The 24,429-nt window shown below is 65.3% G+C and overlaps 1 protein-coding gene across 2 annotated transcripts; it reads right to left on the reverse strand.

Annotated features, from left to right (window-relative positions):
- Positions 1–537: 537 nt before the first annotated feature.
- On the reverse strand, positions 538–22,677 carry ITGB7 (integrin subunit beta 7). 2 transcript variants are annotated; one of them, XM_039514846.1, is made up of 16 exons: positions 22,494–22,677; positions 16,779–16,857; positions 16,116–16,189; positions 11,257–11,458; positions 9,981–10,151; positions 9,139–9,380; positions 8,336–8,494; positions 7,117–7,212; positions 6,944–7,033; positions 6,356–6,496; positions 5,581–5,774; positions 3,803–4,020; positions 3,342–3,558; positions 2,836–3,044; positions 2,332–2,492; positions 538–1,862 (listed from the first exon to the last, which is right to left on the reverse strand). In XM_039514846.1, the coding sequence occupies exons 2-16, from the start codon at positions 16,852–16,854 to the stop codon at positions 1,797–1,799; spliced, it is 2,316 nt and encodes a 771-aa protein (XP_039370780.1). In that variant the 5' UTR covers positions 16,855–16,857; positions 22,494–22,677; the 3' UTR covers positions 538–1,796. The 2 variants fall into 2 exon arrangements, with proteins under 2 accessions (XP_039370780.1, XP_039370781.1); XM_039514847.1 differs by lacking the exons at positions 11,257–11,458; positions 16,116–16,189; positions 16,779–16,857; positions 22,494–22,677 and adding an exon at positions 10,935–11,206 and having other exon boundaries at positions 539–1,862.
- Between the last annotated feature and the right edge of the window lie 1,752 nt (positions 22,678–24,429).

Genomic DNA, 24,429 nt, shown 5'->3' on the forward strand with positions numbered 1-24,429 from the left:
GAAGCTGCTGAAATGAGGAAATGCTCACAGCCTCCTTCCAGACTTTCTCTTATCACCAGACCCCATATGGGCCCCCCTCTGGGGCTGGGAACAATCCCACACCTCATCATTTCAACCCTAGGGCCCTACTAGCTACACACAGGTACCAGTTTTCCTGGCGCTAACCCAGCTCCCCCCTCCTAGGCCGGGGGGAGAGGTTTTCCTCCTACTGCCCTTAAGCCAGGGGGCCTGAACCTTTAGCTTCAAGCATAGAGGTTCCTGCTGCGAGTCACTAGGGCTGGGTTCCGTCCCTGCGCTCAGGGGCAGGGGAGGTGGAGTAGCCCCAGGTACCCTCCTCAAGGACAGCTGGTGAGAGCACCGGGCAGGGGCCTGGGGAGAGGCAGGCTGGTTGCCTCGTACACATGGGGTGTAAGGGTGTGAGCAACTGATTCTCAGGTGTGGACCCCCCCACTTCCTTGCAACCACCAACAGCCAGCTAATTAGGGAGGAAGGGAGCAAGTATTCCTCCTGCCCACCCCCACTTTGCCCGGACTGTCTTTGTGTGTCAAAACACTGGTTTTGGTTAGTGGGTTAGGGGGGAGAGAGAGAGGCTTGACCTGCTTTGCACCTGGGCCAAATGCATCCCGGCGAATTTCCCCCAGCCTGTCTGTATTTTGCTCCCTTCATTGTACGTTCCTGGTCCCTGGGTCTGCGAGGAAACGATGCGTCCGTGGCAGCGCACAATAAAACATCACGCAAGAGCGGAGCTGGCTGCTGCCTCAGCCCTTTATTCCTCTATGTATTCACCCAGCAATGGGGGGGAGGCAGTGCCTGGGGGAGGGGGAGGCGGGATTATTTGAGAGCCTCGAGGGTGCTGGAGGAGATAGAGGAGAGGCTCCCAGCACGGTTCACGGTGGGGTTTCACTGGCTTTGTGCTTCTGATCCCGGCTGGCAGGAGGGGCTACGCTTGGTGCTTCTCTTCTGGTACTGAAGGCAGGGGCAGCTCCAGGCACCAGCGCACCAAGCGTGCCCCGGGGGGCGGCCTGCTGGTTGCCATGAGGGTGGCAGTCAGGCTGCCTTCGGTGGCGTTTCTGCGGGGGGTCCGCCGGTCCCGCGGTTTCGGCCGTAATTCGGCGGCGGGTGCGCTGAAGGCGCACGACTGGCGGATCTCCTGCAGGCCCGCCGCCGAAAGCTGCCTGATTGCCTTGCTTGGGGCAGCAAAATACACAGAGCCGCCCCTGACTGAAGGGCCCTGCTCCAGTTACCTCCCCGCCCCCGTGGTTGGCCATGAGTTTCCCCTGGATCTGCTCTGCCCTACAGTGCTCCCCTTGTGGCCTGGAGCAAAGCCCCCAAAAGCAGGGCTTGGGTGCTCCGTAGCCCGGCCCTTCCTGCTAGCCTAGAGCTCTTCTGCTGGGCGTGGGCAGCAGGTCGTGCTCTCCTGGCACTCGGGGTCCCTGATGGACGTGCTGCGGGGGGCAGAGTAGCAGCAGGCTCTGGGCAGGGCCTGCCAGGAGAGGGGGGGGACAGGGTGGGGCTACTTAAGCAGGGAGGCCTCGGGCTGGGAAGGGCCCTAGGACGGAGCCAGGGCTGCATCCTGCTCCTCCGGTAACAAGTGGCAGCACAAGCAGGCATGTCCCCGTGGGCCTGTTTGGCAGCGGGTAGCGGTGTGAGATTCTGCCGAGCAGCCGGCCCTCTGCCTGCACCTTCCCTTCCAGTCAAGCTCGGGGAGGGGAGGGGGGCTGCCATAGAGAGCGTGGCAGCTGGGGGCCCATGCCGGTGGGAGCTGGGCTGGCGCCCGTGCAGCCATCACTGCTGCCTCAGTCCTCGTTGTACCTGGGGTTGATGACGGTGGTGGTGGCACTCTGGAAGAGCGGGTTGTTGACCTGAGGGCAGAGAGGTTGCTGGAATCAAAGGGGAGGCCGGGGGGGGGGGCTCAGGGAACCTGGGGTCCGTTCCCGCTGGCCTAGGACAAGACGCTGGATCTGGGGCTGATGAGCCGGATCCTGCTGGGGGCCTGGCCCAGAGAGGAGACGACTGTCCCACTCCAGCCTGGTCTCAGCCAGCACCGAACTGGAACGTCCTCACCCAGCGGGTTTTGTGACGCAGGGAATACGGGCTGCAGCACACGGGGAAGGAGGTAGGGAGCCTTCGGGCCCGGGGAAGCCGCCCTGGGTGCTGGGACTGGATGGCCGCAGCATGAAGGAGCTCGCTGGCTCCCATCTGGTCCCAAGCCTCAGCCCACTTCCTCCGACCGGCCCTGTGTCAGTAACGCAGTGGCCAAGGGCTGAATGGGCCCAGGCAAGGGGAAGGGGCTGCCAGTGGGGGGAGCGGCCAGCAGGGGGGGGCCCTGACCTCGTTCCCCTTGGCCTGCTTGCGCTCCTTCTCGAAGCGCATGTACTCCCGCCGGTCCAGGACCTCCACCGAGATGCGGTAGCCGATGATGATCAGCAGCCCGATGAGCACAATGCCCAGGACCACGCCCAGCACGATCATGGAGGTCCGGTCAGTGACGGCTACGCGGAGGGGAGGAAGAACACGGGCCTGAGTGAAGCCTGCAGCAGCATCCCCCCCCCACCCCAGCAGCTCTGGGGATGCGTCTCAGGGTTCAGGGGAGGTTACCTCCCCCTCCCTGGTCTCACTGCCTCCTTTCCCCCCCAACCCCCGCCCCAGCTGACTGGTTGGCCTCCCCCTTTCTGGCCCACACTGGGCCCCTCTCTCCCTGCTGCCTGCCCTTCCTGGGGTGTAGTGCCCAGCCCCTAGCCTGCCCCATGTCACCCCCTCTACCCAAGCCCCACACCCAATCCGAACTGGTGCTCATCGTCCCTGGCTCCCCCCCACCCACCCCCAAGCGCTCACCATCCTTGTCTTTCACCTTCAGGGGAACTTTGCCCCCCTCCGTGCCCTCGATCAGGAAGATCAGGATCCGCCCGTCGTCCGTCTTCTCCTTGCACCACTGCTCGTTCACGGTGGCCTCGGGCACCAGCGTGGCCACGGTGTGGTTGCAGGCGACGCTGCAGTTCTGGCTCAGCGGGCCCATCCCGAAGGCCTGGCAGTCGGCGCAGTCCCTGCCGGCGAGACGGCTGCAGTCAGCTGGCCCCTCCGGGGTCCCCCTTGCCTGCACTGCCCTGTCCGCCAACCCAAGCCGGCCCCCTCCCATTGTCCGTTCCCCCCTTACACACACTGTCCTGAGCACCCTGTCTGCCACCAGCCCCTGCCACCACTCCCTGCTGCCCCCCCAACCTGCCACCTTCTGCCAGCCCGACCCACCCCCACCCGGCCTCTCCCCTGGCCTTAGGGCATTGACAGGCTGCCACCCAGGGCTTAGCTTCCATCCCGAGCGCTGCCCTTTGCCCGCTGCTCACCGGTGCTCCTCGCAGGGGGTCTGGCAGCTCGGGCACCGGCTGCAGAGCCGGTCGAAGTAGCCCGGCTGGCACTGGCACTTGTTGCAGATGCAGCTCCCGTGCCCGCTGCACTCCACGCCGTCCTGCAGGCACGCGCGGGTGTCCAGGCTGCAGTCGCAGGCGCTGCCTGTGTAGCCCTCATTGCAGAAGCAAGTCCCACACTGGCACTGACCCTGGCCTGCGGTGGGGGGAGGGGGACAGGGTGCCCTCAGCCTGGGCGAGCACCTGCTCCTGCCTGGGAGCCAACCTGGCCCCCTGACCCCCTCCCCTCTCTCTATCCCGCCTTCGCCTTGCAAATGCCCGGCAGCCACCCTCCACCCTTTCCTCCCTCCATTGTACCATGGGGCGAGGCAGGAGCTATCAAAGCTCGTAATTTTGCAATCCAGCCCCCTCCCCCCCCAGCCTACCCGTGCCCCCCTCACCTGCGCAGAGCTGCCCGTTGTGCCGCTCGCAGCTGCTGTCGTCGCACTCGCAGTGCTGCCCTCGCACGTTGCTCTTGCACTGGCACTGCCCGCACACGCACTGCCCCTTCCCGCTGCACATGGGGCCCGTGCCGTTCCCGCCCCGGCACTCCGCCTCCAGGTCCGTGGCCTCCGCCAGCTCGCACTCACACAGCTTGCCCACGCGGCCGGGGCTGCAGCTGCAAGGCAGGGTGGGGGGCAGAGGAACATGGGTGGGGGGCCTCTTACCCTCCCCCCGCCAGCCACTGGGCCAAGATGCCTGCAGCCCCACCAACACACACGCACATATCCTAGCTCCCCACTCCCACCCCCTCCTCTTCTGGCCTGCCCCCAGTGCCCCTCCCCACTCAGCTGGGATGCCCACAACTCCCTGCAGCCCAGCCCCCCCACTAGGCCAGGCTCCCCACGCCATCCTGCTGAGCAGTCTGTCCCCCCTGCCCCGATCTGCCCCCATCCGTCTGCCCCCATCCAAGCGCCAGTATGCCCGCGATCCGTCTGCCCCATCCCCCTGCCCCGGTATGCCCCCCAGGGCCGGCACATCCACTAGGCGACCCTAGGCAGTTGCCTAGGGCAGCAGGATTTGCGGGGTGGCATTTTGCCGCCCTTGGCGGAAATTCGGCAGCGGGTCCTTCACTCGCTCCGGGACCCGCCGCCGAAGTGCCCCGAAGACGCGGAGCGGAAGGACCCCCTGCCATCGAATGCTCAGAGGAGGAGGAGCGCTGCCGCCTAGGGCGGCAAAAAAACTGGCGCCGCTTCTGATGCCCCCATCCCCCTGCATCGGTCTGCCTCCATCCCCCGCCCCCGCCTGCCCCCCCCTCCGTCTGCCCCCATCGCCCTGTGCCGGTCTGCCCCTGCCCCCATCGCCCTGTGCCGGTCTGCCCCCATCCCCTGCCCCCATCGCCCTGTGCCGGTCTGCCCCTGCCCCCCTGCCCCCATCGCCCTGTGCCGGTCTGCCCCAGATCCATCTGCCCCCATCGCCCAGTGCCGGTCTGCCCCTGCCCCCATCGCCCTGTGCCGGTCTGCCCCATCCCCTGCCCCCATCGCCTGTGCCGATCTGCCCCCATCCCCTGCCCCCATCGCCTGTGCCGGTCTGCCCCCTGCCCCTGCCCCCATCACCCTGTGCCGGTCTGCCCCCATCGCCCTGCCCCCATCGCCCTGTGCCGGTCTGCCCCCATCCCCTGCCCCCATCGCCCTGTGCCGGTCTGCCCCCATCCCCTGCCCCCATCGCCCTGTGCGGTCTGCCCCCATCCCCTGCCCCCATCGCCCTGTGCCGGTCTGCCCCCATCCCCATTGCCCTGTGCCGGTCTGCCCCTGCCCCCATCGCCCTGTGCCGGTCTGCCCCCATCCCCTGCCCCCATCGCCCTGTGCCGGTCTGCCCCCATCCCCTGCCCCCATCGCCCTGTGCCGGTCTGCCCCATCCCCTGCCCCCATCGCCCTGTGCCGGTCTGCCCCCATCCCCTGCCCCCATCCCCTGTGCCGGTCTGCCCCATCCCCTGCCCCCATTGCCCTGTGCGGTCTGCCCCTGCCCCCATCGCCCTGTGCCGGTCTGCCCCCATCCCCTGCCCCCATCGCCCTGTGCGGTCTGCCCCCATCCCCTGCCCCCATCGCCCTGTGCCAGTCTATCCCCTGCCCCCATCGCCCTGTGCCGGTCTGCCCCCCATCCCCCTGCCCCCATCGCCCTGTGCCGGTCTGCCCCCATCCTGTCCCCTCCTCCCCCCAGCGTCTGGGCAGGGCTTTACCTGCAGACCCCGCAGGTGAGGTTACCGTGGCCCCCGCTGCAGTGGGGGGCGTGGGGCTCAGGCTGGTCGCAGGGGCACTCGCACAGCGTGTGCAGCTCCACGCGCACCTCCTCGGTGAAGCCCAGCACCCGCAGCGCGAAGCTGTGCGGACCCTCCAGGCAGGCGGCGGCCTGCACCGTCACCGTGAAACTCACCTGGGGGAGACGGGCACATGGGGCAGGGGGAGACACCCCCCAGCCCCAAGCCTGCTCCGGCCACGAGGCCCAGAGCAAAGACACCCACTCACACCCCACTGAGCTGGCCTGTCCCCAGCCCCCCTCCCCCCACTGAGCCAGCCTGCCCCCGCCCCTCCTCTCCCCCGGCTCCCCAGCCCCTCTCCCCTCCCCCCACCCCGGGTTCCCCAGCCCGACTCCCCATCCCCTAGCCAGCCTGCCCCCTCCCCTCCCCGGGCTCCCCAGCTCCACTCCCCGCCCCCCCGAGCCAGCCTGCCCTCTCCCCTCACTGGTCCCCCCAGCCCCCTCCACTCCCTGGGCTCCCCTAGCCCCCCTCCCCCCATTGAGCTGGCCTGTCCTCTCTCCCCACCCCACCCCGCCCCCCGCAGTGGGTCAGGCTGTCCTCACACTGCCCAGGACAAGCCTGGCAGCCCAACTGAGGGATTGGGCTGGGTTGCCCTCCCCAACCCTGGGGTGTCAGGGTGGGGAGGGGAGCCAGGCCCTGGGGGCTGCTCAGCCAGGGATCCCCAGAGCCCAGCTCAGTGGGGCGGGGGGGAACTCACCAGCTGGTTGATGCGGACGCCGGAGCAGACCCCACCGTGGCCCCCGAGGGAGCGGGTGGCGTCCTCGCAGTGCGACTCGTAGGTCACGCTCACGCCGGGCGGGAGCTGGAAGTGCTCCAGGTTCACCGTGGACGACAGGCTCTGGGGGGAGAGGGGCACAGGGAGCCGTCCAGGAGCCGCGGGGGTGCGAGGCCTTGGGCTGCAGGGACCCTCCTTGGCTACCCACCCCGCCTGCCCCTGCAGCTTCCAGCCAGCCCACGCCCTGCCCGGCTCCTACCACCCACCCAGCCCCTCCAAGCCCCCAGCTGGCCGGGTAGTCAGCCCCTCCACCCGCCCTCCTGGTTCCCAGGCCCCACTGCTCTGACCACTAGGCCACACCCCCACCCAGCCCTTCCACCTCCCCCCCAGGTGTCAAGGAGACCCTGCATGGGGTGCTCAGGCCAGAGGGGGCCCTGCACGGATATGCTGGTTATTGGGGAGGTGCTAGGGGGTACTGGGGAGGGGGGCTCAGCAAGGATCCCTCAAAACCTTCAGCCCCAACCCCATTACATGCCATCATTCCCCCCCCCAGCTCCCCCTCCTTCTCACATTGTAGGCATCAGATATGAGCTGCACCACGTTGCTGGAATCCTCCTTCAGCTCCCCCACCACCGACTTGGGGATCAGCTTGCTCAGCTCCTGGAGGGGGGCAGAGGCTGAGTGAATGAGTGAGCCCCCCCTGCGCCCCCCCAGCTCCGCCCCCAGCCTGCCCCCGCCCTCACCTGGTACACGGGCAGCGTGGAGCCAGTGACAGCGAAGATGGGCTGGATGTTAGAGGCCGAGAGCACCTGGGCCAAGTGCCCGACCGAGGGGTAATCCTGCAACGAGAGGCAGCACCCCCCTGTCACCACGCAGCACTGCCAGCGTCCAAGCCGGAGTGGAACCCAGGAGTCCGGGCTCTGACCCCTCCTCCCGCCCAGCACCAGGAACGGAACCCAGGGGCGGCCGGGCCTGAGGAATCAGCTGACGCACTCAGAACCCATCGCGATTAACTCCGCGAGGCCACGGAGGCCGAGTGCGGTACCTGGAGAAGGGCCGTGGGCTTTAAACGGGAACAGAGGCCCCCCGGGGAATTACAGACCAGTCAGCCTAACTTCGACCCTTGGAAAGCAGCTGGCCTCAATTACGAAACGAGTGATTTGTAAGCGGCGAGGGGATACTAGGATGCTGAGGAATAGCCAGCCCGGATCTGTCAAGAACAAATCCACCCCATTTCCTTCTTTGACGGATGGGGGAAGCTGTCAACACGCCGTCGCTCGGTTTTCATACGGCTTCTCACACAGTCTCACATGCACACCAGGGAGACGGCGGGCTACGTGTACAACTGGTTGAAAGCCCGGCCTCCAACAGTAGCTATGGCTGGTTCGCTGTCAAACAGGGAGGGCAGAGCTGCGGGGGTAAGTTCTGGGTCTCAATATTTTCACTAGTGCCTTGGCTAAGGGAGCAGAGCGGCGGCGTATGAGATTTGCAGCTGACACCAAGCTGGGAGGGGTTGCAAGCACTTTGGAGGCCAGGATGAGAATTCAAATGGGAGGCTGGGTCTGAAATCAACAAGAGGAAATTCAGTAAAGACAAGCGCAAAGTGCTTTGCTTAGGAAGGAAAAATCAAAGGCGTGACTCCGAACCGGGTAGGGAGTCACTGCTGACAAATCATGTGGGGGTTTGCAGGGATCACAAACTCAATATGAGTCAGCTGCCAAAAAGGCTAAGATCATTCTGGGTGTAGTAAGAGGCACCCTAGTTCCCACTGCTGAAACCACTAGACGACGCTCCCTTCCCAGAGCCAGCCATAGAACCCTGGCATCCGGGCAGCCGTTCCTGGGCTCCGATTGCACCCCCGTCCTCATCCCAGCCTCCCCCAGCTGGGTGCAGGGTGCTGCAGCGACCGTCCCGATTGCCCCCCGAGGAGCCCCGAACGGGGGTCGGGGCGGGGGGACCTACGTAGATGTGGCTCTTGCTGTAGAGGCCGTCCGTGTCGAGGTGGCACTGGTTGTCATTCGGGAGGTAGATGCCACCCAGCTTGCCATCCCCTGCCGTGTGGAAGACGTCATCTGACGTGAAGACCAGCAGGCGTGTCACGTTCCGCCAGCCAATCTGCTCCTGGTAGGGCAGGGAATGGGGGTGGGGGTGAGCAGGTACAGGGGCCACCCACTGGTCCCTCCAGCCTGCACACCCCCTGCAACCACCCAGACCCGTGGGCACACGCGGGCACTTTTGCTCACACATCCCTTGCAGCCATGTGCACACACACACCCACGTGTGAGCGCCTGCCCCCTCTCCTAGGTGCACTTGTGCTCACAGAACCCGTGCGTGCACATCCCCCATGTGCACAGTCACACCCTTTGAGCACACACGTGCACAGAGCCAATCACACGTGTGTGCTCACACCCAGCCAGGCGCACACCGACACTAATGCACACCCTGGCATCAATGCACACGTACACACTTGTGTGTGTGTGTGTGCACACCCAGAGACAGACACACACACTCCCTGGCAGTGAGGTGCATGCTCCCACCCATTTGCACACACACAGAGTCATGCACACCCCCTGGTAGCGATGTGCATGTACACACCCCTTTGCACACTTGTGCACTCCCACAGCCGTGCACATACTGGGAGCCAACGAAAAGGCAGGGAATGCCCAACAGCCGGACACCCCCTCCCCAACATGCACCCCCCACCACCACCACCCAGAGCCTGTGGCTACTGCCCCCACCTACACCCAGCGCCCCCGGCGGCTCACCTCACACACGGCCGCCTGCATGATGGCGTCGAAGCCGCCCTCGGGCGAGTCCAGGTTGCCCGAGATGCGTTGCTGGCTCACGCGGCTCTCGAACTCGCTGGCGTTGTCGGTGAGCGGCAGCACGTGGCGGAAGCTGACGGGCGAGTCACACTGCTCGTAGCGGTCGGGGCAGGGGTTCCGCAGCTTGGCGGGCACCGTGCTGACGTAGGGCAGGACCGTCTTGTCCACGAAGGAGCCGAAGCCTGACGGGGCAGAGGCGGTGCTGGGTTCAGGCGCCAGCCCCACAGTCGCCACAGGGGGACCCCACCCATGCCGGATGGACCCCAGGCCCCCTCCCTCCCCTGAAGCCCTCATCCTCCTCCCCTCCTAGGCTGAGGTATGGAACCCAGGAGTCCAGGCTCCCAGCCCCCTCTGCTCTAAACATTAGATCCACCATACCCCGCCCTGTACCCTCTGCCCTGCCTTCGCCCACTGCTGCCCCCCAGCCCCATGGAGCTCTGACTATGGGGCCAGGTTCCCACAGCTCGGGACTCCATCTGCACTCCATGGGAGGGGAGCAAAGCGAAAGGAAGGGGTGGGGGGAAATATCACTCCATGGGGGGGGGCAGAGTCAGAGGAGAGCAGGGTGACATCACCCCATGGGGGGCAAAGCATGAGGAGGGGGGCTTCACCCCATGGGGGGCAGGGGCAGAGCACGAGGAATGGGGGAGGGCATTGCCCCTCAAGGGGTTGAGGGGTGGAGCATGAGGAGAAAGGGGGGGCATCACCCCAAGGGGGACTGGGGGATGGAGCACAAGGAGAGCCCGGGGGGCATCGCCCCACTGGGGGGTGCTGCCTCGTACCAATCTTCACTGACTTGGTGATGTTCCTGAGTGCGGCCAGCAGGTCATTGCCGAGCTTCTTGATGTTCTCCAGATCGTCCTTCATGGAGTAGGACAGGTCCATCAGGTAGTAGACGTCCACGGGGTAGCCCTCGGCCCGCTTGAACCGCACCGAGAAGCTGTGCTGCTCTCCTAGGGGGTGCCGGGGTGGCGGGGGAGCCAAGGACCTGGCTCAGCAGGGAATCATGCTGCAAGGCCAGGGGCTTGGGGGGAGACCCTTCATCCGCTCTCCATCCATCCCCCACCCCTTCATTCACCTCCATCCAGCCATCCACCTCCCTACCACCTCCTCCCCATCCTCCCGCCCATCCATCCACGTACCCATCCATCCCTCCATCCCCCACCCCTTCATCCCCCCATCCCGCCACCTCTCCACCCCCTCCCCCTCCTCCCACCCACCCATCCATCCATCTGCCACCCCTTCATCCTTCTACCTCCTACTCCCTCCCTATCCATCCCCCGCAGCCATCCACCTACCTCCCACCGCCGCCCCATCCACCCAAACACCGACCCATCCAGCCATCCACCAACCTCCCACCTCCTCCCCTCTTCCCATCCATCCACCCACCCAACACCCACCCCACTGCTCCATCCATCTATCCATCTGCTCCACCCCTCCACCCATCCATCTGCCCCACCCCTCTACCTACCCATCACCCCCCTTCATCCATCCTTCCATCCATCCTTCCATCCATCCCCCACCCTTCCATCCATCCCCATACACACTCCTCTATTCACCCATCTATCCATCCCCATCCATCCCCCTCTACCCAGCCATGTATCCTCCATTCCCATCCACCAACCCATCTACCCAACCACCTCTCTAGTCACCCACCCAGCCCCCTTCAACCCCCTACCCACTCATCCACCCACCCCCATACATACCCCCGTCTCCCCACCCACCCCCATACATACCTGTCCATCCATCCCCTCCACATCCCTCTGTCTCTCCCCAGCGCTGGTATTTCTAGGCACAGACCCTCTGTCTCTCAGAAGCACCTCATGGTCTGGGTGCACAAAGCCCTTGGACCCCCACAAAGGGCTGACCCGTGACACTGGCAGGGACACATGACCAGCATGTTGGGCCGGCGAGCCGGGCATCAGGAACCTCAGGCAGGGGATTCGGGAGGCTGGAGAAGACCCAGCTCCCCAGCTGGGCCCCAGGATCACGCTTCCCTCCCAGCCTGGCATGGGGCCCGGTTCCAACCACAAACCTCCCCCCTCCAGTGGGACCCACCGGGTCGGAGCCACAGGGCGATCTTTTGGGGTGCCAGCTGGGTCACCGTCCCCTGCTCGGCGCTGTCGCTCAGGGGCGCGTCCTCCAGGACGTGGTGCCGGCCCCGGGGCTCAACCACCTCCTCCAGGGCACAGCCGCGCCGGAGCAGCTCCTCCCGCGTGGCGCAGCGCGTGGCGTCCGACTCGCCCGCCTTGGTGAAGTTCTGGAGGGGGGAGGGGGATTCAGCCCATGAGCCTGAGCAGCCGAGAGGCACCTCCACCCAATTCTGTTCCCCCCAACATGCTGCCCCCCCCCCGAGATCCCTTCCCATCCCCGTGGGCCAACACCACCCAGGGCACCTGCTGGGTAAGCCCAGCTCCCTCACCCACTCTGGGGCCCACTGGCAGAGCAGCAGGGGGCACCTGCCTGATGCTTTGCTCCAGCAGGGGGTGCTCCCCAGGGTCCGTTCCAAGCCCCCGGGGACGGGGTGCTATCAGGAGACACCCCCCACCCCGCTGCTGGCCACTCCTCCCTCCCCCTCCGGGACGTGCAAGACGTGCTGCTGGCGTCGATTATCTCGTCAGTTTCTCATTGATGGTTTCCTGTTGCAGTAGGTGACAAACCGCAGCGTGAGCGGGGGGATGGGACGTCTCGGGGCTGGGGGGCTTTCACCATTGCGCCCTCCCCAAGCCCTTTGCAAACGGCCCCCATAGACACAGCTGGACTGGGTCCCCCCATCCCTTCGCTCCCAACGCACATTCCTCATCCCCCTGAGCTATGGGAGCGCTCCCCCAGCCAGCACTGGTAGTAGGTCTTTTATCCTCTCTGTTGCTCTGACCCATCTCTCCAAACAGTTACACGGGTGCACAGCTCAGCTGCATGGCTGGGAGGCATGGGTGTAGCGGGCGGGGGGGACGACGACTGAGAGCCATTCCTGCCACTCCACCCAGAGAGGGGCCACTGGGGTTTCATGCTGCCCCCTCTCAAGTCTGGCAAATAGGAGCCTTAATCCTGCATGGGTGTGTGGCCCCCTGCAAGGGAAGCTGGTGGCCAAGGCGGGGGACAGTCCCCCGTTCCCATCCTCGCCAGCAGCTCCTCCACTCGGCCCAGCCATGCCCGGGGAGGAGGGAAAAGGCTTCGTCTGCTTGGCCATGGTTGTCTGTGCCAGGAGGCAGAAGGACCCACAGGGATCTGTGCTCCATGGGGGCACAACCCAGGCTGCACAGACAGCCAGGAATCCCACCCCCCGCCGCCCTGCACCAGCTGGCCCGACCCCATGGCACAAGCTCTCGAGAGGGCAAAGGTTTCACTGCAGGACAGAGCAGCACCAAACCGAACCACCACAGTAGGGGCTTGGGAGGGTAGGACACCTGGGTTCCATCCCCAGCTCAGGGAGGGGAATGGGTCTGGTGGGTTAGAGCAGGAGGGGCTGGGACCCAGGACTCCAGGCTTCTATCCCTGGCTTGGGGGAGGTTCTAGTGGGTTAGCAGACAGGGGTTGAGAGGCAGGACGCCTGGGTTCTATCCCCAGCTCAGGGAGGGGAATGGGTCTGGTGGAGTGGGGCGGGGCTGGGAGGCAGGACTCCTGGGTTCTTTTCCCAGTTCTGCCACTGTCACTGTGTGGGCTTTGCCAAGTCGCCCCCCCCCGTGCCTCAGTTTCCCCCCCACACACACACACTCTCCCCCTGGGTGCCTGGCTCTGCTGTCTACGCTGCACCAGGAGCCCCTCAGCCAGAAGGGGTGAGAGACGGGGATGGTGCCATTAAGTTACACGACCCCCTCGCGCTCTGAGATTCCCCCCGCCCCCCAGGGCTTCCTGCCCTGCTGGGTGGCAGGATGTGGTGAGCTGCTGTCACATGCCGCCTGGGACCCCCCCAGCTGGGATAACGCACCAGAGAGGATTTCCGCATGGGGGCCCCTACCTATCGCGCCGGGGAGGGCCCAGCTGGACACAGATTGCATGGGTCCCTGGCATTCGGGGTAATGCGCTGGCTGCACGGGTTCTGACCGCGGGGGGCGGGCGCCCAGAGAGGGGCACGTTGGGGATTCATCTCCAGGCCCCCTGTACAACCCCCAAACCCCACAGTGCTATGGGGTGCCTGGGCCTGGGCTGGGAGAGCAGGTGGGGCTGTGGGCTGGGATTGAGGGGCACCGGCAGAGCTGGGGGTGGGGGAGAGCTGAGTCTGCGTGACTCAGCTTGTTATTTTCACAAACCCCAGGTTCGTGAGAAGCCAGGGGAAGAACAGGAAAAGGTCGAGGGTGAATCAGAGGCCACGGCTGGATTGAGAAGTCATTTCGGTCTGAAAGCCTGGCTGAGGGGCATCGGCAGAGCCGGGGGGAGCCCAGGGCTGGGACAGCAGAGCACAGCGGGTCGGGATTGAGGGGCACTGGGAGAGGGGGGGTGTGGGGGGAGCCCAGGGTTGGATAGCAGGTGGGGCTGCGGGTCAGGATTAGGGGCACTGGCAGAGGGGTCATGGGGGGGAGCCCAGGGCTGGGACAGCAGGGCGCGGCGGGTTGGGATTGAGGGGCACCGGCAGAGCTGGGGGGGAGCCCAGGGCTGGGCTAGCAGGGGCTGTGGGTTGGGATTGAGGGGCACCGGCAGAGCTGGGGGGGAGCCCAGGGCTGGGACAGCAGGGCACAGCGGGTCGGGATTGAGGGGCACCGGCAGAGGGGGTGTGTGGGGGGAGCCCAGGGCTGGGACAGCAGGGCGTGGCGGGTCAGGATTGAGGGGCACTGGCAGAGGGGGTGTGTGGGGGGAGCCCAGGGCTGGGGCAGGAGGGCGCGGCGGGTCAGGAGTGGGGCGCACTGGCAGAGGGGTGGGGGGAGCCCAGGGCTGGGACAGCAGGGCGCGGCGGGTCAGGATTGAGGGGCACTGGCAGAGGGGGTGTGTGGGTGGAGCCCAGGGCTGGGATAGCAGGTGGGGCTGCGGGTCAGGATTAGGGGCACTGGCAGAGGGGTCATGGGGGGGGAGCCCAGGGCTGGGACAGCAGGGCATGGCGGGTCGGGATTGAGGGGCACCGGGAGAGCTGGGGGGGAGCCCAGGGTTGGGATAGCAGGTGGGGCTGCAGGTCGGGATTGAGGGGCACTGACAGAGGGAGTGTGGGGGGAGCCCAGGGCTGGGACAGCAGGGCGCGGCGGGTCGGGATTGAGGGGCACCGGCAGAGCTGGGGGGGAGCCCAGGGCTGGGCTAGCAGGGGCTGTGGGTCGGGATTGAGGGGCACTGGCAGAGCTCAGGGGGAGCCCAGGGCTGGGACAGCAGGGCGCGGCGGGTCAGGATTGAGGGGCACCGGCAGAGGGGGTGTGTGGGTGGAGTCCAGGGCTGGGATAGCAGGTGGGGCTGCGGGTCAGGATTAGGGGCACTGGCAGAGGGGTCATGGGGGGGGAGCCCAGGGCTGGGACAGCAGGGCGCGGCGGGTCGGGATTGAGGGGCACCGGCAGAGCTGGGGGGGGAGCCCAGGGCTGGAACAGCAGAGGCGTGGTCGGGATTGAGGGGCACTGGTGGAGCTGTGGGGGGAGCCCAGGGCTGGGACAGCAGGGCGCGGCGGGTCGGGATTGAGGGGCACCGGCAGAGCTGGGGGGGAGCCCAGGGCTGGGACAGCAGGGCATGGCGGGTCGGGATTGAGGGGCACCGGCAGAGCTGGGGGGGAGCCCAGGGCTGGGACAGCAGGGCGCGGCGGGTCAGGATTGAGGGGCACCGGCAGAGGGGGTGTGTGGGTGGAGTCCAGGGCTGGGATAGCAGGTGGGGCTGCGGGTCAGGATTAGGGGCACTGGCAGAGGGGTCATGGGGGGGGAGCCCAGGGCTGGGACAGCAGGGCGCGGCGGGTCGGGATTGAGGGGCACTGGTGGAGCTGGGGGGGAGCCCAGGGCTGGGACAGCAGGGCGCGGCGGGTCGGGATTGATGGGCACTGGTGGAGCTGTGGGGGAGCCCAGGGCTGGGACAGCAGGGCATGGCGGGTCGGGATTGAGGGGCACTGGTGGAGCTGTGGGGGAGCCCAGGGCTGGGACAGCAGGGCATGGCGGGTCGGGATTGAGGGGCACTGGCAGAGGGGGTGTGGGGGGAGCCCAGGGCTGGGACAGCAGGGCATGGCGGGTCGGGATTGAGGGGCACCGGCAGAGCTGGGGGGGAGCCCAGGGCTGGGACAGCAGGGCGCGGCGGGTCGGGATTGAGGGGCACTGGTGGAGCTAGGTGCGGGGGGATCCCAGGGCTGGGACAGCAGGGCCTGGCGGGTCGGGATTGAGGGGCACTGGGCGAGGGGGAGTGGGGGGAGCCCCGGGCTGGGGCGGCAGGGCAGGGCGGGTCGGGATTGAGGGGCACTGGCTGAGCTGGGGGGGAGCCCAGGGCTGGGACAGCAGGGCGCGGCGGGTCGGGATTGAGGGGCACTGGTGGAGCTAGGTGCGGGGGGATCCCAGGGCTGGGGTCCGTGGCTGAGGGGCACTGGTGGAGCTGGGAGCTGTTCTCCAGGCCCAGGTGGTAGTGGCGTCCGGCTGGGGCAGACGAGTGGGGCTGGCAGCATCCTGGGCTCCCTGTTCTGGTGTGAGTGGACCTCGGGTCAAGGGGGAGTGGGCCTGGGGCTCAGAATGGGGCTGGCTGGGTGGGGGGAGGGGGGATCCTTAGGGCTGGGAGCAGGGGAGGGGAGAGGAGCCCCCCAGAGAGGAGGTGCTGTGGGAGGAGAGCAGGAGACTCCCCCAACCCCAGCTCAGAACATCCCAGGCCCCCCAAGGGCAGCGGGATCCCTCCTACCCTGGCCCAGCCCCTGGCTCCAGCCAGGCTCCCCTGGGGCGGGGGTGGCCGTGGGGCTGCTCAGTCAGCTGGCTCTGCTCTCAGCTGGGGGGGGGATCCCCTCGCTTGCGTTCCCCCCCCTAGCGCCCACGGGCACTTACCAGCGCTTTGCACCAGGCGCAGCTGGGCTGGGAGCGGATGCAGTCGCGGCAGGAGGCGCGGGGCCGGCAGGAGCCTGCAGGGAACCGGGGAGACCATTGGAGTGACCCCGACCGCAAGGTATAGCACAGCCCCCCCAGCCGTACAACCCCCCCAGTGTGGAGACCCCCTCCCCAGCACTCAGCCCCCCACTGCGCAGCCGCCCCCCCATCACTCCCATTCCCCAGACATGCATCGCCCTGCAGCCGGGCACCCAGGAGCCAACGCTTGACTAGGAGTGAGGCCAGGTTGGACTGGGTGACGCTGGGCGGGGGAGAGGGGGGGAGCAGGGCAGGGCTGGGGGGAGGCGTGGAGGGCAGGGCTGGGCTCGGGGGCAGGCTGGGATAAAGGGCGGGGCTGGGCACGGATTGGGGGGCTGGGCAGGCCTTGCTGTGATGCCCCCGGGGTGGGGAGTGAGTGGGTTCCCCTCAGCCAGAGGCTTCTCCCCCAACCTCACCGATGGGGCCCCACAATGGACACAGGCCCAGCTGCCCCTGGATGAAGTGCCCCCCCCCAGCACCCACGGGCGTCTCACCCGCTGCAGGGCCCAGAGAAACCAGAGAGAAGGCTCCTGCCGCCCCCCCCCCACCCCCCTGCCCCCCGACACCCCCGTGTCCGCTCCGTACCTGCCTCCAGCGCCTTCTCTCCCTGCCCCACCGCCAGCAGGATGACCAGCCCCACCACCAGCCCGGTGCCCTTCATGGCCTGGCAGGGAGAGGGGAGATGGTTAGGGGTGGGGGCAGCTGTCCCGCCAACCCCCGCACCCTCCCCGCCCGCTGCAGGGAGAGGTGTCTCCTGCCCAAGGCCAGGCACTGAACTCTCCCCTTGCGGCTGTGGGGAAGTGAAAGTGCTGAGTGGGGCGGGGGGGACACGGCCTGGCCCCACCCTGGCCTGGGGAGTTTCACTTCTCCCCCCCCCCCCCCCGCCCCACATCTGGATTCCTAGAACCGCTCCCTGCAGCCAGGCGGCTCCAGGATGGGGCCCATTCCATAGAGGGGCTCAGCTCTGGGCAGCTCCCACAGGGAACAACAGAGAACCCCCCCACACACACACACACTGGGAATACTGGAGAACCCCCCCCCCCCAGGAACAATGGAAAATCTCTCCCAACCCTGACTTGGTGCAGATGGAGGGAGGGACACAGGATGCAGTGTAGTAAACTGGCCTCCTCCCTACGCACCCACACAACACGCCCAGACACGCCCACACGCACCCAGGCCCCTCACGCACACGCCCTGCAGACAGCGGGATGCATGCACACATACACACATTACACACGTGTACGCAGGCCCCTCACACACCCTCCCTGTACACACCCAGACACACACACACACACAGACATACACACACACACATTGCATGAGCAGCCGTGCCCCTCACACACCCTCCCTGTACACACCCAGACACACACCCAGACATACACACACACACACAGCATGAGCAGCCGTGCTCCTCACACACCCTCCCTGTACACACCCAGACACACACACACACACACAGACATACACACACACACACACACTGCATGAGCAGCCGTGCCCCTCACACACCCTCCCTGTACACACCCAGACAAAACACACACTCACACATGAATACACACACAGACGCTACACGTGTACCCAGGCCCCTTACACACCCTCCCTGTACACACCCAGATGCGCACACACACACACACACACTGCATGTGCAGCCAGGCCCCTCACACACCCACCCTGCACACACCCAGACAAAACACATCCACCCACCCATATGCTACAGGTGTACCCAGGCCCCTTACACACCCTCCCTGTACACACTCATGCACCCACCCTGCACACACACACACATACTGCATGCGCAGCCAGGCCCCTCACACACCCACCCTGCACACACCCAGACAAAACACACACACACACATGCTACATGTGTACCCAGGCCCCTTACACACCCTCTCTGTAGACACTCACACACACACAGAGACATACACACACACACACACACTGCATGTGCAGCCAGGCCCCTCACACACCCACCTTTCACACACAGACACTCTCTGGCGACCCTGCAGCAGTAGCTGTGGCGTTTGGCCAGGGAGGGAGCCGTCCCAGTGCAGACGGGGCCCAGGGGCTTTCACCTCCATGGAGCTGGTTGGGGTCACCTGGGGGGCTGCGGGGACATGGGCCGACCATGCACAAACCCTGCCGCTATTGCTGCAGTGAAGACACAGACTCAAACCCATGCCCCCGCCTGCCCAGCTACACCCCGCCCCGGAGATTCCCGCACACGTCCTCTCCTCATGCAATCTGTGACCACATCAGCGCAAGCCCCCCCCCCCCGCGCCCCCGGGGGTTTGACGCTTCCTTCCCACCTGAGAGATATGAGCAGAGGCGACCCAGAGTCAGGCTGCAGGCACTGCCCTTCCCCCAGCCTCCCTACCACGTCAGGTGCCTGTCAGAGTCAGGAGCTGTGGTTAGCGTGCAGGTTTCACCCAACTTTCCCTCCACATGAGATCATGGCAGAGCGGAAGCAGGTGGTCAAAGCACATGACTGGACCCAGGACTCCTGGGTTCTGTCCCCAACTCCGCTGCTGACTCACCGGGCACGGCCCTGCTCTGTGCCTCGGTTTCCCTCCCTGTCCTGTGGGGATTTGGAGTTAGACATGAATGAATCCAGCCTCCCCCTGCCTGGGACGCAGGGGGTGAGGAACAGGAAGGTGACTGGTTTTGCAGACGCAGAATGTGGCCGTGGCCAAGCCGGGAGTAGAACCCAGGAGTCCTGACACTCAGCCCTGCCCCTTGGTGCTCTGACCACCGGACACCGCTCCCCTCCCAGAGCTGAAAATAGAACCCAGGAGTCCTGACATCCAGCCCCTCCCTGTTCTACCCTCCCAGCTAGGAAATTGCATCTTATTGCAACTGCAGCTGCTAGCCACTGGATCTTACAGATTCAGCGATCCGCTAATTTGAGCGCCGGTAGCCTGGGCCAGAGAACTGCCCCCAGCTCACTCCGAGAGCCGATCTCTTAAAAGAACATGCCCCAGCCTGGTTTTAAAAGGCAGCATCCTTATGGCAGCGAGGTGGAGCGAAGCCTCCAGCCCTCAGCCCTCTCTGTGGCGTCTCAGTAGCAGACACACAGCTCAGCTCCTTCTCTCCCATTCAGCCCCCCATCAAAAGACTTCTTTGCCAGCCCCCAGATCAGTGTTTTGACCTCTCTCCACCCCGTGCAGTGTGGCACCCGGCACCGGCCGCAGGATTCCAGTAGCTGTGGGTACAGCACCGTGCGCGGAGGTGCGAGCACGTTCCCTACGTCTGCCTGCCAGTCCCCTTCGACGCCCCGGGACTGCACCGACCCTTTTTGCCACGGCATTGTGCTGGGAGCTCACACTGGAGCATTTATCTACAATGGCCCCTAAATCCTTCGGGGGGGCACAGCTCCCCAGACAGAGCCCCCGGCCTGGAGGCATTCACCTGGGCACCCGGCGCTCACCTTGCCTGGCATTCGCCTGGGTTAAAGGACGTGTGGTTGCACCGGGAGCATTTAACCAGGCCACGACAGCCGCCGTCCAGCCCAGTATTGACTCCCCTGCCGGCCTTTCGTCCCCAGCAAAGCTCTCGCGGCACCGTTTAGCTCGGCTGCAGAGTGACACTTCTCCTCTACAACCAGCCGGCCCCTGGGGCTGATCCTGCTGCCATGGGGACTAAACTTCCCAGCGGGGATGGAAGGGGAGTGGGGTCTAGTGAATAGAGCGAGGGGCTGGGAGTCAGGACTCCTGGGTTCCTTCCCCAGCTTGGGGAGGAGAGTGGGGTGTAGGGAGTTAGAGCTGGGAGTCAGGACTCCTGGGTTCCATCCCAGGCTCTGGGTGGGGGTGGGGTCCAATCGGTAAGAGCAGGGGAGGGAGGGGGGAAGTTGGGAGCCAGGGCTCCTGTAAGTCTACAAATCGGAAATAACAAAAACTAAGTGAGAAACAACAACCTCGATGCTCCAGCCCACAGCGTGATAGGAGGCCAGCAACGCTGTGGGAAAGGGCCCCTGGCTTCAAGGGAACAAATTTCCAACCCTACTGAGAGCCCCTGGCCCAACCCACTGGGCACTGAACTGGGCACAACCAGAGCTAAAAAACAAGATGCTCCAGAGGGAGTGAAAAACCCCAAACTCACTGGTTAGAGGCTGCAACAACTCATCTGCAGCTCGGGCAGTGGGCAGGGGGTCAGATATCACACTCCCCAGGGGGGTACAACACCCAAACCTTACCCTAGGGCATGACACAAATGCCCAGCCCTCTGCCAGACGTCCGCATGAGCATACACCAACGTGGGACATCGTCCACATTTTTCCATGAAAGAATAAAGGTTTGAACTGACTCCCCCTGGTTTTTAAGCTTCTGGGCCGATCCACACACAGGCTCGGCAGCAAAAGGGGTGAATTCAAAGCGACTCTGCCGTTTTGGGGCATGGGTGCTCCCCTTCGGAATCAGGGCAGCTAAAGTTGGTGGAGTGAAAGGCAGTTTGTTCCTGACCTCAACTCAGGTCGGTTTAGGTACAGGCCTTCCCACCCAGACTAGCCTGGAAATAACAGAATCGCGTTGAATTTACACCAGACCTGCAAATGAGCATCACAGCTTTCCCCTCCTGGGGCCGGAGGTCTCTGGGGTGTGAATTGGCTCGGCTGGGAACCGAAGGCTGAGAAACCTCAAATTTAACAAAGAACGCTTTTCTCCACTGAGTTCATTGGGTGTTGGAGTTTCATAGGGGCGAAAAGACAGCTACGGGTTTTAAACAGACTGAATACAAAGCTCTCCCCCTCTCAGCATTTGTAGTCAGTGTCTGAGCCCATCTGTCCACCAGCTGCCTAGTCTTCCTTAGTGTTTCCCAGGGGAGAAAAACACTGAATTTTCTAACATGAAAACGAACAGCAAGGCCAGTTCTGCCTCTCACAGCCCCTCCCCAGATCTTGCACATTCAATATCAAGAAGCTAAAAGCCCTTTTTATGGGCCTCACAGCATGGCAGTGCCCGCGTGAGGTGGATCAAAGTCTTTGGATCACACAGGTTCTTAGAGGAGGTTCTGTATCCGGATTGCATGGGGATCTGTCGGCCCTGGGACCTCCCAGCATCGTGCGCCACACCTGGGTAAGACAGGGCTCGGCACAGCAGTGCACACCCATGTGCAAACCCCACATTGCACTAGTGCAACGCCTGCACGCTGAGAGTTTTCCCTGGTGTAGCGACATGAATGGACAGAGAATGGAGCTGGCTGGGGGGCAAATCCGAGCTCCTCTCCCCCAGTGGGGAAATATCACCCCATCCTCTGGGGCAAACTGGAGAGGATTTAGCAGGCTCAGACTGCGCAGGAGTTGAGGCCGATTTTAGTCCAATCCTCTACAGCCCTGGCTCTAGCTGATGCAGGGCTGGCTGGCGGGACGTCCCAGGCCTGTGCTAAGGAGTCAGGCTAGTCCGTCTCAACGGGCCATGGACTCTACGGCTCAACCTTCGTCCCGTGGGGATTCAGCTCCCAGACCTCAGGGGCGGCCACCCCAGCTGCAGCGGGTCCCAGCCTCGCTACTTTCTGATGCCAAGTGCAACGGCCGACTCCGGTTGCAGAGCACAAAGCTGCATGGAGACCCCTGCCCCGTGAACAAGTGCTGGGAGACACACCCCTCCCTGGCTCTCTCTCTCTCTGTGTGTGTGTGTGTGTGTGTGTGTGTGTGTGTGTGTGTGTGTGTGTGTGTGTGTGTGTGTGTGTGTGTGTGCGTTCGTGTTCTCCAGCTTGCTTGCAAAGCAGCACAGGAGGGGCTCTGGATACTAAGGAGATGAGTGCATGAAAGAAAGAAAGAAATGGGTGTATATTGGGATGGATTGATAGAGAAAGAAAGGTAGAAAGAGATAGAAGATCCAAAAAGAGAACGCTAGATTCTTTCTCTGAAAGAAAGAGGCCGTGGATCGGCCGTTCGCCTTTCATGCTCTCACAGTATAAGAGTGAGGGAACATCCAACAAAACGTAAAAGGCAGAATGTTTGCAAATGGGGGAATTTTGTCCATACGGGGAACATGCACCGTGACACTGGGCGGGATGGAAAGTGCCGGGGTTCAGAACCCACCTTGCTCAGGGCAGGAGAAGCCGCTACCTGAGGGGTCAGGTAAAAGTCCCATTGGGGACGTCTAGCTGCTGGGTCCAGCAGTTTCCCTACATTCCCCCTGAGCCAGGCTGTCAGATCTGGGCCATGACACAGATCAGCCTCACGCCGCCCCCACCCCGCTGCCGCCCCCAGCCCGGGACAGCTGCCTGAGTCAGCACTCACAGCTCAGAGCCCCCAGCGCCCAGGCTGTTGGTTCCAGCAGTGGGATAGCAAACAAGGCCACTCACCGGCTTGAATGAAGCCCCTGGGACCGGGGGATCCCAATGTCCTGGAGACCGGCCAGGCCTGGGGAGCCGTGCAGCTGCGCTAGCCCGAGTCCTTCCTCCTTCAGAGGCAGCTCTGCACTGGCTGCTATTTGCATGAATCTTTTGTGATAGGAAACCAAAGCCGAGCAGTGGAAATGGTTTAAGGTGGTGGGGGGGGGGACACCAAGGGGGAGGGTGCCGTGGGGTTGGGTGGGGAAGCACAGGGGGCTGGTGGAGAGAAGGGAAGAGACATGTGGGAGGGGAGCCCCGGGCTGGACACTGGGGGGCTGTGGGGCAGGGCTGAGGGGCATTGGCAGGGCTCGGAGGGAGACAGGGCTGGACAGTGGGGGCTGTGGAGCAGGATTGAGGGGCGTTGCCAGGGCTGGGAACCCAGGATGGACAGTGGGGGGCTGTGGGGCAGGGCTGAGGGGCATTGGCAGGGCTGGGAGGGGAGCCCAGGGCTGGACCGTGGGGGGCGGGGGGCAGGACTGAGGGGCATTGGCGGGGCTGGGAGGGGAGCCCAGGGCTGGACAGTGGGGGCTGTGGGGCAGGACTGAGGGGCATTGGCAGGGCTGGGAGGAGCCCGGGCTGGACAGTGGGGGCTGTGGGGCAGGACTGAGGGCATTGGCGGGGCTGGGAGGAGCCCAGGCTGGACAGTGGGGGCTGTGGGGCAGGACTGAGGGGCACTGGCCGGGCTGGGAGGGGAGCCCCGGGCTGGACAGGGGGGGGCGGTGGGGCAGGCCTGAGGGGCACTGGCAGGGCTGGGAGGAGCCCAGGGCTGGACAGTGGGGGCTGTGGGGCAGGACTGAGGGGCGTTGGCAGGGCTGGGAGGGGAGCCCAGGGCTGGACAGTGGTGGGGGGGCTGTGGGGCAGGGCTGAGGGGCATTGGCAGGGCTGGGAGGGAGCCCAGGGCTGGACAGTGGGGGCTGTGGGGCAGGACTGAGGGGCGTTGGTGGGGCTGGGAGGGGAGCCCAGGGCTGGACAGTGGGGGGGCTGTGGGGCATTGGCAGGGCTGGGAGGAGCCCAGGGCTGGACAGTGGGGGCTGTGGGGCAGGACTGAGGGGCGTTGCTGGGGCTGGGAGGACCCAGGCTGGACAGTGGGGGCTGTGGGGCAGGACTGGGGTGTTGGCGGGGCTGGGAGGGAGCCTAGGGCTGGACAGTGGGGGGCGGTGGGGCAGGGCTGAGGGGCATTGGCAGGGCTGGGAGGAGCCCAGGGCTGGACAGTGGGGGCTGTGGGGCAGGACTGAGGGGCACTGGCAGGGCTGGGAGGAGCCCCGGGCTGGACAGTGGGGGGCTGTGGGGCAGGGCTGAGGGGTGTTGGCAGGGCTGGGAGGGGAACCCAGGGCTGGACAGTGGGGGGGGGGCTGTGGGGCAGGACTGAGGGGCACTGGCAGGGCTGGGAGGGGAGCCCGGGGCTGGACAGTGGGGGGCTGTGGGGCAGGGCTGAGGGGCACTGGCAGGGCTGGTTTCTGGCTCTTAGAAATCTCCCCACCCCTGCGGCCCCAGCGGGTTTTTCCAGCTTTAACTGTGTCCTGCTCGGCACACCCCCCCCCTCCTGCCCCCCCCCGGACTAAGATCTGGCACCACACACAGGCCAGGCAGGGTGGGGCCTGGTCAGGACATGGAAATCCCAGGGGAGGGGCTCAGCAGGGGGCGCTGTCCCCTCGCAATTCGTGCTGCCCCCCAATGCCCCAGCACAGCGCTATGGGGTGCTGGGCTGCGGGGGGGGCTCAGTAGGGGGGGTGCCATGCTGCAGGGAGCGGGGAAGGGGCAGGCTCAGCAGGGGGCGCTGTGCTGCAAGGGGGCTGTCTCCACCCCCTCCACCACTACAGATGGCCGGAGGTTCTCCCCCCACACCGACCCTCTGCTGCCCCCTGCTGGCCCAGGCAGGTGGGAGCGGGCGGGGGGAGTGAAGTAA

The sequence above is a fragment of the Mauremys reevesii genome, linkage group 25 (assembly GCF_016161935.1).
Source record: "Mauremys reevesii isolate NIE-2019 linkage group 25, ASM1616193v1, whole genome shotgun sequence".
NCBI lineage: Eukaryota > Metazoa > Chordata > Testudines > Geoemydidae > Mauremys > Mauremys reevesii.

Coding starts and splice junctions, on each gene's coding strand:
- ITGB7 (XM_039514846.1), bottom strand. CDS start 16,854: ATGAAGGGCACCGGGCTGGTGGTGGGGCTGGTCATCCTGCTGGCGGTG. Junction 3,045..3,341: donor ACCCCCTGCGAGGAGCACCG/GTGAGCAGCGGG, acceptor TCTCGCCGGCAG/GGACTGCGCCGACTGCCAGG. Junction 1,863..2,331: donor AGCAGGCCAAGGGGAACGAG/GTCAGGGCCCCC, acceptor CTCTGCCCTCAG/GTCAACAACCCGCTCTTCCA.